The sequence below is a fragment of the Nomascus leucogenys genome, chromosome 16 (assembly GCF_006542625.1).
Source record: "Nomascus leucogenys isolate Asia chromosome 16, Asia_NLE_v1, whole genome shotgun sequence".
NCBI lineage: Eukaryota > Metazoa > Chordata > Mammalia > Primates > Hylobatidae > Nomascus > Nomascus leucogenys.
The window spans coordinates 27,106,071-27,124,189 of record NC_044396.1 but is presented as its reverse complement, the minus strand read 5'-3'; the positions used below and the strand labels follow the sequence as shown (position 1 = coordinate 27,124,189).

The window sequence follows — 18,119 nt, the reverse complement described above, 5'->3', positions numbered from 1 at the left end:
TGTTAAAATTAGATTATTTAAGATGCATGACGGGGTGCAGTGGAACAGTCCTAACTGCCCAGAAGAGTTGGGGAAAGCTTCATAGAGAAGGCAGTGTGAGTGGATCTTTTGTTATGTAGGAGTTTGCTAGGAGGGGAAGAAGAGCATTCGTTGACTTGCAAGATGGGAAGAAATTGGAATAAGTGGGTAGAAGAATAGAAAAGGGGTAGTGTTGTGGGGACATCTCAAATTTCCTGCCACCTTGTCTATAGGTATAACTAGTTATTTTTGCATTGTAATAAATTGTGACTTGTTTTATAGACTGAAGTAGTGAGTGGTTTTTAACTAGAGATTTACTCTGTTTATATTGCATTTAAGACTAAAAAGTTGAAGAGCATTTTTCATGGATTGGAGGTGGGGCATGTACTGAGGGGACCTGTTAGGGAGAAATAACAGCACTTTGGAATAATGCAAGGAAGAAACAATTGAATGTAGTCTAAGTAAGATGGGGCAGTCACTTGTCAATGAGTTTGCGAGTGAAAGGGAAGCTGTTTTGAGTTTAAAAGGCCGCTACAGGAACTGTAAAGGGTGGTTTATATAATACATTTGCGACTGAATTTACTCTCCACTGAAAGGAGAAAACTGAAGAGAAAAAATCTATACCTGTTTAGGGGGTGGGAAAACACCGAACACATTTACTTTTAGTTCTGAAACTGTCACCATAAGGGAAACTTGCGCTAATATGTGTTTATATGAAAATGGAAGTTGAGTAGATCTGAGTCTGAGTTTTCATACAACTTGTTTACCTGTTTCTTAAAACTTCTTTCCCAGGGTCTTGTCTCATATCTTTTCAAGAGTGTTTGTGTTCTAAGAAAATCTGGATTAGTCTGCACTTCCCTAATGGCTGGAATATTGAGAACCACAAGCAAATGGTCAGGGAAACCTTCTTTCTAACTCAGTCTTGTTTAATTTAGCATTCACAGGCAGGTGCTGTACTACTTACTTCGCACATGATTTGGAAGGGTTGCTAGCCCACCGTGATCTAAGATTCCTGTCATGACCAAGGCACCAAGATTAGTCTTGTCTTTAATGATACCTTGTTTTGTCTTGTACTTTGCTCAACATTTTCATTTACTAATATCATTGGTCATGGGCACATTTTTGGGAGGTAGAGACTGAGATTTAGACCAGTCGACCAGTCTTTTAATCCCATCTCATTCTTTTTCCACTGTTACCAGATTTTCAAAAATCTATGGTAATATTTTCATTTTTTTAGGAGACAGGGTCTTGGTCTTTCACCCATGGAGGGAGTGCAGTGGCGTGATCATAGCTCGCTGCAGCCTTGAACTCCTCGTGGGCTCAAGCAATCCTCCTACCTTGGCCTCCTCCCAAAGTGCTGGGATTACAGACATGAGCCATTGTACCCGTCCTTCCATGAATAGTACCTCTCATGAAGATATTTTTAAAAATGTAATACATGGTTAATTAGAGAAGTATATAAATGTGAATTCTAAGGAGGAGGTTGCTTTAAAGTAGACAAAAAGTATTACTGTAAAGAGCAATGATAGCTAGTACCTTGGTATCTTTAAGATTTTGGAGAATGTATTGTTAAATAAAGGGAAGGTAATAAAGTGGATGCTGGCTTAACACAGAGTGGAATTAATGTTTATTTTTGTTCATTTCACAAAAAGAGCATATCAAGTATCAGTAGCAAAGTACGTGTGAATATACTTCTGCACTCATGTTCCCAGCATTGCAAATTGTAGTTTTTTGATTGCCTGCTTATGTGCCAGGCCCTGAGGCTTGGTGCTTGTAATAAACTGTCAGGAAGCAATGTAATACAGTTACTAAATAGTGCAGACCTCTGCCACTAGCTTGTTATTTAACCTCCCTCAGCCGTAGTTTACTCATTGATAAAAAGTTGAAAGATTTTACTGCTGGATGCATACAATCCATTTTTGTTATAGGGATTGCTATTATCTGTTCACTGAGAAAAGACATTTTTTAAAATAGAAGAAATCCTACATGGCTTGTCATTTAGCTCTGGTCATTTGAATATTACCTACCACCCATGTACCTGCCACCAGTCAGAAAAATAGCTGTCATCTTGTGAAACCAGTGTGGTGTGTGTCTGTGTGTTTTAGACAAGTGCAGTAGTGAGAAGAAGGGAAAGGAAACTAATGTTTGAATCAGTCTTCAGAAAGGATTTGTGCTGTTTGCAAAGAAATCTTAGCCCTTTTTTTGCTACCTTTAAATGAAGCATAAGATTCCCATAGGAAGATACTGGATATCACAAAAGCAGATGTATTAGAGTTTATTTTGTAATCTTGTAATTTTAGAGAAAAAGATGATGACCAAGAGTTGCTATCGTGCTTCCTAATGAAGCAAAATTCATTCGTGTCAAGTAAATGGTTGGTTGTTTGGCTTCTATTCCATTCATATCAACATCTCTAATAATGAGTTGCTAGGTGGTTTGGCTGGTTTTGAATAAGGTAAGCAGTGACATAATATATTGCTTCCTGAAAGTTAAGCACACTATTGTCAAAAGATTGTCAACTTGGAAGAACTCACCTGTTTTTGAGATTTGTTTTTGATATCAAGAACCAAGTAGTTGATGCCTTTCAAAAGAGACACAAGACAAATATACTTGCTATTTATTTCGTAAGGTTTTGGCCGAGGAGATCTATACTTGTTGTCCATGTAGAATTAGAAATCACAAATTCTAATATAATACTTTAGGGGTAGGGTAGGAGATAGGAAATGCCTCTTAAGAATTGAGGAAAGCCTTCAACAATTCACTATAGAATTTTGCATAAATAGAAACCTGTATTTGGAAACCCACTTGGCAGAATTGTAAGAAATGTCCTTGAACAGACTACATTTCAGAATAATGATTTTTTAAAAAAAGATTGCGAAATCTAGTGAAATTGAATAATTGTACTTTTTATTTTTATTTCAATTTTGTTGAGACAGGGTCTCACTCTTGCCCAGGCTGGAGTATAGTGGTGTGATTGTAGCTCACTGCAGCCTTGGACTGGGCTCAAGCCATCCTCCCGCCTCAGCCTCCTCAGTAGCTAGGACTAGTACATGCCTGGCCAATTTTATTTTTTGATTATTGAAATACAAAATAAAACCACTAAATTTCAATTAAATATTTTCAGTTCATGATAGGTTTTAGTTTAATTGTAGACCAAAAAACCAAATTATTCTTCAGATACCATGAATTAAAACTAAACTTTGTTTAGTGATACAAGTTGCAAAGGGCAAGACTATTCAAGCCAGCATTTAACTATAATATATATCCCAAAGTGCTGGGATTACAGGCTTGAGCCACCATGCATGGCAAACAAAATTTTTAAAAGCCTTTTATTTATCATGCATTATGATAAATACTGGGAAAATACCTATATAGTATCCTATCTAGCTGTTATCCTAGATACCTAAACAGTATCCCTGTTCTTAAGGAGTGGGCAAAGGAGTTCTGTATCTATTTACTGTTCTTTCCACATTAAATACTTGTTCATTGTTCTGACTTCCAACCCATTTACTTTAAGCAATAATGCTACATTCTACTAATTTCACCCTACAGAGAAAAAAGAAGCCAACAGCCTGGTGGAATATCCTTAAGTTCTGGCTTTAACTCTCTATGTACACTGCTTGTCTCTGCTGTCTCTCTTAAGTACCCAGACCTGTGCTCCTGTATCGCAAGACTCCTTAGGAATCTTACACAATGGATAATTCCTTCTCTTTGCAGCATCTTTAGTATCTTTAACTTCTCCCTTTGGTGATTCCTTCCTGTCAGTATTTACATATGTAATTTTCAGCTGGGTGCTGTGGTTCATGCCTGTAATCCCAGCATTTTGGGAGGCCAAGGCAGGAGGATTGCTTGAGCCCAGGCATTCAAGACCAGCCTGGGCAAGACAGTGAGACCCTGTCTGTACAAAAAATTACAAAAATTAGCCAGGTGTGGTGGTGTGCACCTGTAGTCCCAACTATTTGAGAGGCTGAAGTAGGAGAATCGGTTGAACCTGGGAGGCAGAGGTTGCAGTGAGCTGAGATCGTGCCACTGCACTCCAGCCTGGGGGACAGAGGGAGACCCTGTCTCCAAAAAAATTAACTTTCAATTTCTTAAGAAAAAAATCAATCGTTACCCTATTTCTCATGCTTCCCTTTTATAGCTAAATTTCTCAAAAAGATTGTCAGTATTTTTTCTTAATCGATCATCTTCTTTTCTCTTCAGAACACAGACCACTTTTATTTTTTCTGCTTGCCCCACCTACTCACCAGTATCGCTCAGCAAGATTACCAGTGACATCCTAGGTGCTTATTGAATGAAAGTGATGTCCATTTTTAGCCCTCATCTTGAATTCTAGGGAGCATTGGCAAAGTGGACTACTTTTCCCTTAAAAGTCTTTTATATATTTTTTGTAACTCAGTAAATGTTAGGATTCTTCAGTATACTTAATCTTTTCTCACTGTCTCATCTGTTTCACTCCCATGGTTTTATTTGCCATCTATATTCTGTATTCTGACAAAAACTTTTTTTTTTTTTTTGAGTTGGGGTTTCACTCTGTCGCCCCAGGCTGGAGTGCAGGGGTGTGATTTCAGCTCACTGTAGCCTCTGCCTCCCGGGCTCAGGCGGATCCTCCCACCTCAGCCTCCCAAGTAGCTGGGACTACAGGTGTGTGCCACCACACTTGGTTGATTTTTGTATTTTTTTGTGGAGGTGTGATTTTTCCATGTTGACCAGGCTGATCTCAAACTCCTGGCCTCAAGCGATCCGCCCACCTCAGCTTCCGAAAGTGCCGGATTATACTGAGCCACCACTTCCAGCCAAGCAGTCTAGCTTTAATTGGTCTTCTTCACTTCTGAACCAATATGGATGCACCAACAATGTTTTATACATCTAGTACTTACTAGTTAGTACTAGCAGTATTGTTTGAGTGCCAAGTACCATAATTGTAACACTTGGCTTCTTATATTATCCAATTAGATTCCTAGATCACATCTACGATATACGTGGATGTAAATTAGGGAGAACCTAAGGCACATGGTCACATAGCCTGTAACAGAAATAGGAGTGGCACCTAATTCACCCTGGTTCTACAGCCCATTCCTAACCAGTACACTGTACTCACTGTACATGTCTTAGGCTTCTGTGAGCCTTGTAGTATTGAACACAGTAGATAATTCATTACTTACAGATGGTACTTTTTATTTAAGAAACAGTTCCAAGAAAGAGTGATGTTTTGGGTGGTGGCTATGGTGTGGTTTGTAGATAAATTTTTCTATGTTTCCTTTTCAGATTTAGATGGTGCTCTACTCTCGGGGCCAGATGGTGATAGGAATGTGAATGCAAATTTATTGGCTGAAGCTGGCACTAGTCAAGATGGAGGTGATGCTGGTAGGTACAGTAAGATTTTAGCAACAGTACATTTAAGATTGGGAAGTGTTACATCTTACCTGCAGCCTACTGTAATTTCTCTCCCATAAGGGGGTTCTATTGTATATAACTACTTTCAATCTATGGTAGCTATGTTTATGATGACTGGAAAATTGGTAAATGCAAATTGATGTTTCTGGTTTTGTATGTTTGAGGGAGTCATTAGTTTTAAAAACTCCTACATATAAAAAGTAATTGAGTTAATATGCCTTATGGCTTCCTGCTGGTATATAGATATGGAACGGAAATGGTAATTACAATAATGGTTGATTTTATTTTAATTAGTTTTTATGCAAAATGATGGTGTAGTTAATGGTTATAGAAAATGTTGATTAGTTCTGTGTGATATCAGCAGTGCATTGGAGGAAGCTTGATGAATATAAAAACAAAGAATCCATGAGTATGTTATGAATAAAATAGAGTAAAAGAAAGTTATTCTTTACAGAAGAATGCCAAGCTGATAGAATAATGATAGAATTGGAAAAATAGCTATTTTGCAACCCCCACAGGAAATAATTCAAAATCATCAGTGGATGTTAGGCCACTGTTAACGGGCTTGTCCCACTATGATTGGGTGAAAGGTTGTTGGGGAATATCATATTCACATGGTCTCAAATTATTCCCATAGATTCCCATAGATGATTTCCATTTGCAAAGGGGAAAAGGTAAATTTACAATAAAGAGATCTGAGGAAGATTGTCATAACTAAGTGATTAAACTTAGTGTCATTAATAAGAGAACAAACTAAAATTAAGGGCTGGCTGATTTGATGTACCACCTGGCATACAACATTTCCTATGCAGTATTCTTGAGAAACTGTTTAGCTTGTATCTAATGACAAAGGAAAACCCAGACATCGGTGTATACGACAGGTAGTCCAAACTCTAAAATGTTAATGTTATGACAGACAAGTGGGGAAACCACTAGATTGAAGGAGACCAAGGAAGTAAACTGAAGTGCAGCATGGATCTTGATTAGATCATGGGAACAAAAAATGACTAAAGAGGACATTTGGGGGCCAACTGGAAATTAGAATATGTAGTATGTGTTAAGTGATATTCAATCAATTTTAAATTTCTTATACAGTGGTTATCTAGGAGCATGTTCTAGAAGATGCATTTAGGCTTGAAGTTATGAGCATGCATGTTTCCAAATAGTGCATAGAAAGCATGTATGTGTGTACATAAAAACTTGACAAAACTAGTATTTGTTGAAGATAGATATGAATGTTTATTGCTTGTTTCAATTTTATTAGCTTTGGAATTCTTTTCAAAGTTGGTGAGAACAGAGACAGTGAGGTACTTGTTACAAAGAGTAGTCATGGGCTCTGAATTCAGTATGTACTGACCAAAATAAAGCCACGTTTCTGAAGAAACCGCCTTAAGGTGGTTTCCCCTGACTGTTTAAAAGAATTTACAAAACAAGTTTTGAAATTAGCAGTTTGTACGTCAGATATGTTGAATTTTAAAGATTTTTTGCTTGTACAGAAAATCGCCAACAGCGCAAGAAGATGTTACTGCACTTGCTTTCTCAGTTTTGAAATCTAGTCCAAGAATGAGTTTAATTAGGGGTGTGTGAATTCATATGTAAAATTTTAAATTTGTAAACCTTTGATACAGGGTTATTCCTCTTAAAGGGGACATTTTGATTCATTAGTATTTTTGCATCTGAGATCAGCCTTTGCTTGATGATTTTGATGTCAAAAACTTACATTGCTTTTTCCTTAGTTTTCTATTGTGGAATAATGTACCCAGAAGGATATTATTGATCAGTAAGCACCATTTTGAAGAGATCTATAATGACCTTAATGATCCTTAAGTGTATTGAATTACAATGACAGTACCTTTATTTAGGCCACTCTTGTAATTCCTACAAGTATTCTCTGTTATAAGAATTAGGAGAGATAAAAGAAATTTGGGGCAAGGTTTGCGTAATTTGAATTACCACTTTGTATTCCAGATAGAGTATTCATTCCTTGTTATCATGGATGTTGAATCTTGGATTTTCAGTTTACAAATGGTTTTAGGGATATTCTTCTGTCTCCTTTTTCTTTTGAGATGGGGTCTCGCTCTGTCACCCAGGCTGGCCTGAATCTCATGGGCTCAAGCGATCCTCCCACAGCCTCTCAAATTACTGGGATGACAGGCACGAGCCACTGTGCCTGGCCTATTTCCTTATTATATGTTGTGAATAATATTTAATTGTAGATATTAGAACATCTAACGTGTCTTTTGATGCTAGTTTTCCAAGTATTTTGAGCAAGTCAGAAATACGTATTGGCATTTGCTAGATAACGTTTATTCTATAAGTAATTGTAGGGCATATGTCTTAGACAATAGAAAAACCAAGGCAAGTAAGATAGGCACAGGAGTTTGACTTTGTACTGATTTAGACAAGAAATATGGATCATAAAGCTCAAACTTTGTTTAGAAATGTGAAACTAACAGTAGGTTGACCTCCAGGCTACCACCTCTCTCCCATTCTTTATCCCTCACACAGAAATGCTTCACTTTAGGATTCTTACAACTTACTCCCAAATACTAATTAGGTGCAGCTATAATGACTTATAGTTGAATTATATGTAGCTGTGGGTTCAGGGGGCTTTCTTTACATCAAAAACTGGTGAAGGTATTCCAAATACAGCACAGTTTACAGTAATAGTAATGATGTGCAGTTTTAAAATACTTTAGAGACATTTTTACTTTGTTGGGTATTAAGACTTTCACCAAAAAGGAATCTTAAGTTATCTTAATTTTTAAGAGGGACAGCATGTCTGGGAACATATATGGGAAATGATTCTTAGGAGATCCATTTGGGTAAACATTTCTTTACTTTTAAAACCATGATGCCCATGGGAGGAAAATGTATTATTGCTGCTTGAGTGAACTGTATCTTGGCAAGGAGTGTTTTAGGCAGATGAAAGCTTAAGCGCTTTGAATCGGGAGCATGCTTATCATGGACAAGGAACAGAACAGAGGTCAGTATAGTTGGAATAGAGTGACTGAAAGGAAAGGGCAGTTGGAAGCTAGGGCTCCACCAGGTAAAGCTTTGGAGGATATTGAAAGTCTCTAGCTTTTACTGTGAGGGTGGGTAGTCTTTGCAGCCTTGTAAGCTGAGTGGTGACCTGACTTAAGGTAGTGTTTTAAAGAATCTGTGATTTCTCTGCTGAGAACAGACTCTAGGAAGGCAACAGTGGAAGTAGAGAGACAAGTTTTTGGTGGCTACTGAAGACCGTCTAGGGGCTAGAGCTCATGATTGATTGAATCAGGGTGGCAATAGTTGTGGAAGATTCTGGATATATTCCTATTGCCAAAAGGTTCCTGTTCCAAGGAATTACATTAAAGGTGGAATTAAATCCAGTGGATATAATTCCTGTCCTTGCTAATCTGAAGATCCTTAGGCACATGCATTATTCTATTTTGATTCTGTCTTCTGCACGTTATTTTATTTAAGGATGGAAAATTTCAGTGAACCCTGAGAGCATTCAGTTACCTTGCCCTAATATGTCTGAAACAACAAGGATCTAGTAATAGAACTTTACATTTTTAATTATCCTGTATATATTCTTTATTCTTAGTCTATTTTTCTATACCAATTAATCTTAAAATTATGTGCCTGTCCTGGATTTGTAATAAGGAGAATATCCCATTTGATAGCTGGGCTTTAGAGTGATACAATCTCAAGTGATAGAATAGTTAGAAAAAGCAACTATTACGAGTTCTGGTTTGAGTCTGCCCATCCTTTAAAAGGGTAATTTCTTGTGACGTCTGCACAATTAAATGATATTGACGTTTTTTTCTGCCCCCGCCACCTTTTTTTTTTTTTTTTTTGAGACATGATCCCACTGTGTGGCCCTGGCTGGAGTGCAGTGGTGCAATCTTCAATCACTGCGACTCCCGGGCTCAAATGATCTTCCCAAGTAGCTGGGACTGCAGGCACACCACCATGCCCAGCTAATTTTTAAAATTTTTTTGTAGAGATGGAGATGGAGTTTCTCCGTGTTGCCCAGGCTGGTTGCAAACTCCTGGGCTCAAGTGATCCTTCTGCCTCAGCCTCCCAAAATGCTGGGATTATATGCATGAGCCACTGTGCCTGGCGCATGATTAATTTTTTTTAACTGAATTTCTTCTACTATAGTTGAATAGTATTTTGTTTAATTGTGATAATAAAGTAGGAAGACATCTCAATTTTAGACTAAAATACAGTTTTATTTAACTCATATTATGAAATTCTATCATAATGCCCGCAGGATATAAATATATTTTCTGTTTCTGACTCTGATGAGAGACAGATCTTTATTACCATTATTAATTCAGAATTTTTACTTGTGCTAGGTACTTCACATGATTTCAAGTATGGTTTGATGCCTGGTCCTTCAAATGATTTCAAGTATGGTTTGATACCAGGTACTTCAAATGATTTCAAGTATGGATTGATACCAGGTGCTTCAAATGATTTCAAGTATGGATTATTGCCAGAATCTTGGCCCAAACAAGAAACCTGGGAAAATGGCAAGTATTAGTCAACTAAACAAATACAGAATTAATTAAATAATTGTTAACAATTAAAAGCTTTCATATTCTGCATTTTTAAAAAACCAAGTAGTAGGAGCTCCACGTAATTGCTGTTCTCAGAGATAAAGAAGTTTTGATAGCAAGTTTTCTGTTTAATGTGTAATAAGCACTTTCTCTTTTTTTAATTCTCATAGGTGAATCATCTCTAATCATGAACAAGTTAAAATGCCCTCATTGTAGCTATGTAGCCAAATACAGACGAACACTAAAAAGGCACTTGCTCATTCACACAGGAGTGAGATCATTTAGCTGTGATATTTGTGGAAAACTGTTTACTCGGAGAGAACATGTAAAAAGACATTCCCTGGTAAGTAACTTTAAATACAGCAGATCTTTGAGAGAAACTATATTTATGTCAGTGAAGTTTAAAGGGATTTAAACAGTTAATTGTGAATTTAAGGAAGATTGTCTCCTAAATTGCTTTAAACAAAGAGTTTGACTTTATGAACTGATAGTGAGCTTTTTACAGAGAAACAGTGGTATATTCATTCACTATTAAATGTGTGGTTTAATTTGAGTGGTTCAAATGCATTCTATTATATATAATATCCTTATATTGGATTTTTCCCCCCTTCAATTAGGTGCATAAAAAGGATAAAAAATACAAATGTATGGTGTGTAAGAAGATCTTCATGTTAGCAGCCAGTGTTGGAATAAGACATGGATCTCGACGTTATGGTGTTTGTGTAGACTGTGCAGATAAATCACAACCAGGAGGGCAAGAAGGTGTAGATCAGGGACAGGATACAGAATTCCCTCGGGATGAAGAATACGAGGAGAATGAAGTAGGAGAAGCTGATGAAGAGCTAGTTGATGATGGAGAAGATCAGAATGATCCCTCTCGATGGGATGAATCAGGAGAAGTTTGTATGTCTCTAGATGATTAATTGACCTACTATACTCCTCAAGGATGCTGCATTTGGACCTAATATGAATCGACAATTTGGATTGTTGAACTTGAAGGCTTGCAAAATATGGTACATGCTGGATAGTAGTTATGTTGCTGTGAAAACTGTAGGGTCAAAGCCTTATAGCAAAAAAAATTTTTTTTTTATATTTGCACAGGACTATACAGCAAACAACCATGTGGTTGGATTATATGGAGTCCCCACATATTCAGTCAGTTATCAAAGTAAAATATTTTTTATTTATAGGATATACAGTAACTATTTGGGTCCTATGAAAATAGTCCTTAAAGAGCTTACATTCATGTACTACTTTAACATGAATGGAGAAAATCCATTTATGGAAGTACAGTGACAATTGACCCAATCACTCTGTCCATCAAACCACTCAGGCTAGTTTGTACTAGTAGAGTTTTGTTTCTATTTTTATTTTTATTAATTTTATTTTTTTTAATACAGATTTTCAGTGAGGGGCTTTTTCAACCCCGTTGGTTCTATTTTCTTGTATTTTTCCATTTAATTTGCTTCATAACTTAAACCAAGTCTCTTCTAGTCTTAGGTATTATTTCTCGATTTTGTGCTGATGGGCATGTTTATAAGAACTGGAGAGGTAATTTATTGGAATGAACTAACTGACTTCCTCCATTCCCCCCTTCCTTTTTGACATGAATTTTACTACACAAATGAAGAATGATGTTATGAAGTTACCGTGGCGAAGTTGACAAATACCACTAAAATGATTATGATTTAGAAGTAACTTTCTTCTGCTGCTCTAATCTGATAAATGGTTACTATATGATATTTTCTGACATGGTATTCGGTTTTGGGTATCTGTTACTTTGGCACTATTCTTGTTTGCCTCATTATTTTTGCCAGTGTACTATACCTCAGTCCTATTTGAAAGACCTAATTGAAAGAAAAATCATAGAAATAAGTAAAATGATTTGTTTTATAATTTATCCACCATGTCCAGTTTGGTTAGCTTGTTATGCAATATAAGTGAAATATCAGGTTTTTACCCGTGTCCCTTTTATCATTAAAATTAACACAAAATGTGCATTCTCTTTTGTTTCATACTTAGTGGGATATTGATTGTTTTGAAATTATGATCAATACTTAATTTATTTTTTTCTGTTCCTTGAAGTCACTACACCTTGATACAGTCTTTCTAATAGTCACCATGATTCAAGTCTCAAAAATCTTACAAATAAAATTCTGAGAAGCTTTATTATTCTATAAACTAAATTCAGGTACAAAGGGTGACATATTGAGGTGAAATTGTCAGATTTACTTAGCCTGGTGACATGAATTAGCTGATTGTGGAACTCTCAGCAGCATTTCACGTATTGTTAACATGTATGGCATTTATTAGCATATTGTGTATTATATAAGATTGAGGGATGTCATATTTTCAGCTTTCTTTTAAATAAAAATTGAGTATATTTTCCTATTTTATATCAGGTAACTAAATTATGCTAGTTATGTGGAAAAAATTGCAAAGATGCTTTGACAGATATAATCCCTTTGGTGCTCCATCTGATCAAAGTTGAAAAGTTGATGTTTTTTAAGAGACAAGCTTTATCATTGTCTCTGATTTCAGTAGAATAATGGTTTATTGTTAGACAATGATGTTTCTGCTTGGATAAATCAAAGATAAATTACAGTTACATGGTTAGATGCATCTTTTGTCATCTATATTGTAGTTTCTACATAACTGTAAACCTGACAGATAAGAATAGTTTCGGTTTGATTTTTGTTTAAAACAGATGAGTACATCTTAATGTTCTAGACAAATGAGTAAAATGTATTTCTGGTAGAAATTAGTTGGGCAAAGATACTATGAATGAAAAAGTATTTTAAACGTAAAATGTTCTTTGTGAATATGTAAGTATAGTATAAAGATTTCTTTCATCCCATTTATCCCCTTCCTTTAAATAAACTAGTTTACAATTGGTAGATCTGTCTATATATAAATATATATTAAAGAACAAAGATATATATCTAAAAATCACCTAAATCTGCTTTATTAGACTACAGTTCACTTATTGCATAGAAACTGGACTTGGCTTTACATTCTTAATGTACTTTTACTTTTCCTCAAGATATGAACTTACTCTCTTGAAGCTGAATTTTCTTTTACTACTTAAATCATTTATGTATATCTGGTAAATTATGACCAAATTTTTGTTAGATTGCATACAGTAAATTGAAATACACACTTGGTACACTACGGGATTGTTGTGCTTTTGTTTGGTTTTAGTTGGAAATAAGGTTTGATGTAGATGGCTTGTTACTGTTAATTTAAAATATTCTATAATTGTCCATTACTTTTATGTTGTGTTGTGACAGATTTGGCTATATTTTTAGTCAATTGAAATATGATACTTTAAAAGTTTGTTTTTAGGTAATCCAAAGGAAAAGTGTTTATACTCTTGAATATATTAGCCTCAGCCTATATAAAAATTTCTTTGAAGTAAACATTTTACCAGAAACAGAATTGACAGATTTTTCTACTTGCTGACTGCCTAACTTATTTTGTTTCATGATCTCGAGGGACTGCCTTTTCCCATGTAGATCTTTTTAAAAAATAGTTTTAGTACTAAGGTATACTACTGGACATTTCTATTTTTTTAAGTGTATTCTTTTTCTGACTTACAGTAAAATTTCAGGAAGTTGATAGATACTAAGAACTTATGATTGGTCTCAGAGGTAACAATGAAATACTCATAATTTTGTCTGTGGAACTCTGGCAGAATTATGTTACACATTTGGCGAAGTTGTCTCTTGTAATTTATATTTTAAATGAAAAAGTATTTTAGAGCTTTTAATTTTAATGAAGGGGAAGAGTATAAACTTTCTTTCATATTCACTCTGTAGTTACAGACCGTCTCATAAATCAAGATTGTGCATTATTTCTTAGAGTTCTCAGAGGCAGATACTTCCATATGGACCCCTATTCATTTTTCTTATTTACTAGATATTTTGCTAAATTTAGCACACTAGCAATTAAGAGTTTAAAAAAGAAGAAACGTTATAGGAAAGGGAAACTGAACAGTAATGAGTAGCTTTGAAATTGGGGAAAACACACTAGCTGTGTTAGGTACAGCCATCCTAATGGAAAAGAGTGAGCTAAATGCGTTAATTCATGTAAAGTGCTTAGAACACTGGTACATAATAGGTGCATAACACATCTTAAAGTTGTTTAATAATAGATAAGAACCAAGAGGAAAAAGAAATAAGAAAAGATGGGGGAAAGGAAGGAGAAAATAGGAAATGAAAGGATTAGGACTTGGGCATTTATATTAATACAAAATGGTGTAAATGGCCTGAATAATCACTGGAGTAGTATCATACGGGGGAAAGTGTGATGGAAAATAGCTTTTTAAAAATCTTAAATTTTAAAACTTTAGTAAGCTTTATTTATATTTTTTAGGATTTTCTGAACATAGCATGAAGGGTTTAGATTCATTTTTCTGAAAAACGATTCAGTAAACTACCAATTTTTTTTTTGAGTGCCCTCACTTGCCGTTGTGCTGTATACATGATTTTACCTTAATCCTCTACAAGGTAGGTGCTAATTGTCTCCATTTTATAGATGAGGAAAGGCTCAGAGAAATTCAGAAACTTGGCTAATTTAACACAGCTGTGATAGAGCTCGTATTTGACCACGTCTGATTCTGAAGCCCATACTCTTTCAGGGAGGCTCTGTTGCTGCTTCATTAAACAACTCTTGTAGAATTTCAGCTCTTAATGGAGTCTCTGGATTTATATTTTTCCTATAAGACAGCTGTGTTTAGAATTTTGAGTGTCTTTCCTCCCCCCAGCAAATTTCCTTACTACTCTTTCCTCATAAAGCAGTTGTTTTGTCACTTTGACTATATTAAGACACATCAGTGTAGCACATGCTCTTAACCGGCTGTGGCATTTTAATTTTATATAAGAATGGTTTTTATCTGAAGAACTAGATAGAAACCCCAGTTTTTGTGCCGTTCAGTCACCCAGATCCTTAAACTTAACTATGGTACATAATATCCACACTTAGAACTAACAGGTGTTTAGTCACTTTAGGACTTAAAATGGAAAGTTTTTTTTTTCCTGCTGTATCCCTGCTTTCAACTGAAGTTAAAGAATTCTAGATAGTTTAAAATGTGTTAGGGATAAGCACACTTCAAAAGATGTTTTCTAGCCCTAAATTTTATGACATTGGGTACTTAAATTTGGAGTACACTAGCTATTGAGAACAATATTTTGGGTTGAGGAGAGATGGTTGAGGCCATTATTTAGTGGGAGCATTGGCATTTTGAACACTGTAAACATAAAAGAACACTTCCGCCTGCTGTTTGTAAAAGCTCTTTGGGAAGATCTTTTACGAAGACCAACTTTTTAAAATGTAAATTACCTACCTAATATAAGTGTCCTAAGACATGTATGTAAACTTCCGAAACTGTTTTGTCTGTGTATTTAGAAAATACACAAGAATCTTTATTCAAACCTAAAAATATAAACTTGTGAGCACTAAACTGCTTCTGGCTTTGTGAATTTTATTGACTGACATTTAATTCAGATTTCTTTGCAAGTGTACTAATTTAGACTAATTGGGGTAAGGGGAACACCTTAATGAACTTTGACTTATGTATAATTCAGATATCTTTGTACTTAAGGCTTACAAGTTTGAATTATAGAATACTATAAGGGTTTTTTGTTTATGTGTATGTTTTTATATGAAAGTACATAAATGACAGACTACCTCCAAGTAATCCTGCTTTAATAGCAGTGATTTGTAATCAGTGTATCTTTTAAGATTCTCTACAGGTTTTAGAAAATATTAAAAATTCCCCTGTAATTTACATTTGTGCATAATCTTGGAAATGGGTTGAAAAGCAAAGGTAAACTGCTTCATCCCATGTTGTTGTATATTTGTGGACTGATTGACTACAAGTGATGTGATGTTATAAATTTCAAGTCTTTGAAACTTAATGTAGAGAAAACATAACTAGCTTTTTAGGTTATTTCAAAGTTAGTAATAGAGCAAAGGAAATCAGAACTGGCCAGATATTCAGACTTGACTTAGAAAAATAGGAGTTCGTTGATTTTGTTTGGAGAAGGGCACAATAAAGGGGAGCCCACATAGCATTATAATGCCTAGTACCTTTAAACATGTAAAGAGCTGTCATGAGGCAGAAGAATTAAGAAACTTTATATGTTTCTAAGGGGTCATGATTGGGACCATTGGCTCAAGATTGAAAATCGGTTTTTAATTATCCACAGATGAAATGGGGCTGCTTCAGAAAAAGGTCTACCACTGGAGATAACGCTACGTAAAGTGAAAGAGATTACTTAATCATTTTGGCTAAGGCAGTATTGACCAAACATTTCTATTTCAGAGTTGGATTTGTACTTAGTTTTTTTTTTTAGGTGTTGGGACCCTTGTAGTTACTTTTTATTTTGCTTAGTCAACAAATACTAAAATGATAAAGTTTGGTATGTATAAGTACTGGACGAAGGATGTTTTGACACTAAAAAGGACATAATTTAGGAAATTAAGAATTTAGACACCAGGTTTAGCTTAATAGAAAAAGTCACTATCTGAACTTTCTTTTCACCGCAAATCACCACAGACCAGTGTTTGGGAGCAGGTGTAGGAAATTGAATTATTGGATCTATGTTTAGGTAAGAAAAAGGTACTTCAGAATTTAGGCTGTGACATAACTGTCTTTCTGAAGTTTAAAGAAAGAAAGTGAACTATAGAAATCTATTCAGCTAATTAAAGTGAATGAAAAATATTACAGATTCCATAACTGCATGGCGCCTTACTGTCAGCCAGATTATTTTTTCCCACCACGGCCAGTCTTTAAATTTGGCAATAAGAAAAAGCTAATCTTCCAAGTGTAAGTAGGTATGTGTTAGAATCTTGGTGAAAGCTAAACACAAGACAGTCTTCTTGGCACAGGTCCTAACAGTTGGTGAGATAATACGTAAGATGGTTTCAAGATTATTGTAGAATTACTTAGGTTGAAAGAGACCGTAAGAGACTAATGAAGCATACCCAGAGAGGTTGCCACAGTGACTCCAGTCAGTTTTAGGACCCAGGACTCCTGAACTTCCATTTCAGTATTATTTTTCTGTACCAAACTCATTCAATAAATATTTGAGACTAGGGATAAGTTTGAAGTTAGAAGATTCCAAAGTACACTCAAATAGTATTTGGCACATAGCTTGTTGATCAAAAGTATTTGCTAAGTGAGTGACTAAAGGCACTAGCAACTTTAAGGATTTTGCCTGTTAGTATCATATGGCATGTAGCTATCAAGCCAGTTTCGTTTAGTTACTTTCTGTTGCCAAGCATAGGATACATGGTGTCACATTGAGCCTTTGGGATCCTTTCCCTGGATACATAACCCTAGTAGATAATGTTACTGCAAGATGTAATGACCAAATCCAACCTACTGCAAATGTTACTATGGAAATCTCAATGCAAAAGTAGCCTTTGTGATTTTTTTAAAACCGTCTCCATAACAACATTTAGTGAGAATTATTAGCCATTTGCTGCAAAATATTTGTTTTAAAATGTCTGGCATATACACCACTAACATTTAAACGCCCAACATTCGGTCTATATGTGAAAAAACTAGAAGAAAAGCCCTGTTGGAGTTTTGATGTAGAGTGCAATAATACATCAATAAAGATATTTTAAAATGACCTGATGTTTTAGTTGCCAACATGATTTTTGTATTTGTAAAGAGGTGTGTTGGGTTTTGGCATTTATATTTTACCATATGAAAGACGTATTCATGTAAAAGGTAATGTGAAGCTTAGCATCTCTGTCAACCTGTCCCCTGTTTTCAAGTAGTCTCCGTGGATATTTGTAGCATCTGGATTCCTAAACTGAAATGGTGGCATTTATGTACAGACATGGGTAATTCTCCAAAGCAGATCTTCCCGCACTAATTTTTCAAGTACTTGTCACCTAAATCATTAATAAAATGTGCCAATTCCAAATAATAGCAAATGTAGCATCCCAGAGTACTAGTCCTGGGTCATATTCTCATTAGGCAAAGGAAATTCGAAGAAGTTGTTTTAGGACTTCACCTAAGGTGAGGTCTAGAATTTTACATATGTAGGTATGTTTTTGTTAGTCTTATATTTGCCTAAAAATTATGTTTTATTATTTCATGGGCGTAAATATGTTTTTATTAAAATCTTACATTAGAAGGCAGT

General features: G+C 35.3%; 1 protein-coding gene across 2 annotated transcripts in view; it reads left to right on the top strand.

The window, feature by feature from the left end:
• Positions 1-17,600, top strand: part of ZBTB10 (zinc finger and BTB domain containing 10) — a 42,007-nt gene extending 24,407 nt beyond the window's left edge. For both annotated transcript variants that reach the window (XM_012496043.2, XM_003269482.4), the window contains exons 3-6: positions 5,285-5,383; positions 9,757-9,933; positions 10,131-10,303; positions 10,578-17,600. In XM_012496043.2, coding sequence (XP_012351497.1) covers positions 5,285-5,383; positions 9,757-9,933; positions 10,131-10,303; positions 10,578-10,883 — 755 coding nt within the window. In that variant the 3' untranslated portion in view covers positions 10,884-17,600. The remainder of the gene's footprint in view (positions 1-5,284; positions 5,384-9,756; positions 9,934-10,130; positions 10,304-10,577) is intronic.
• Positions 17,601-18,119: the final 519 nt, after the last annotated feature.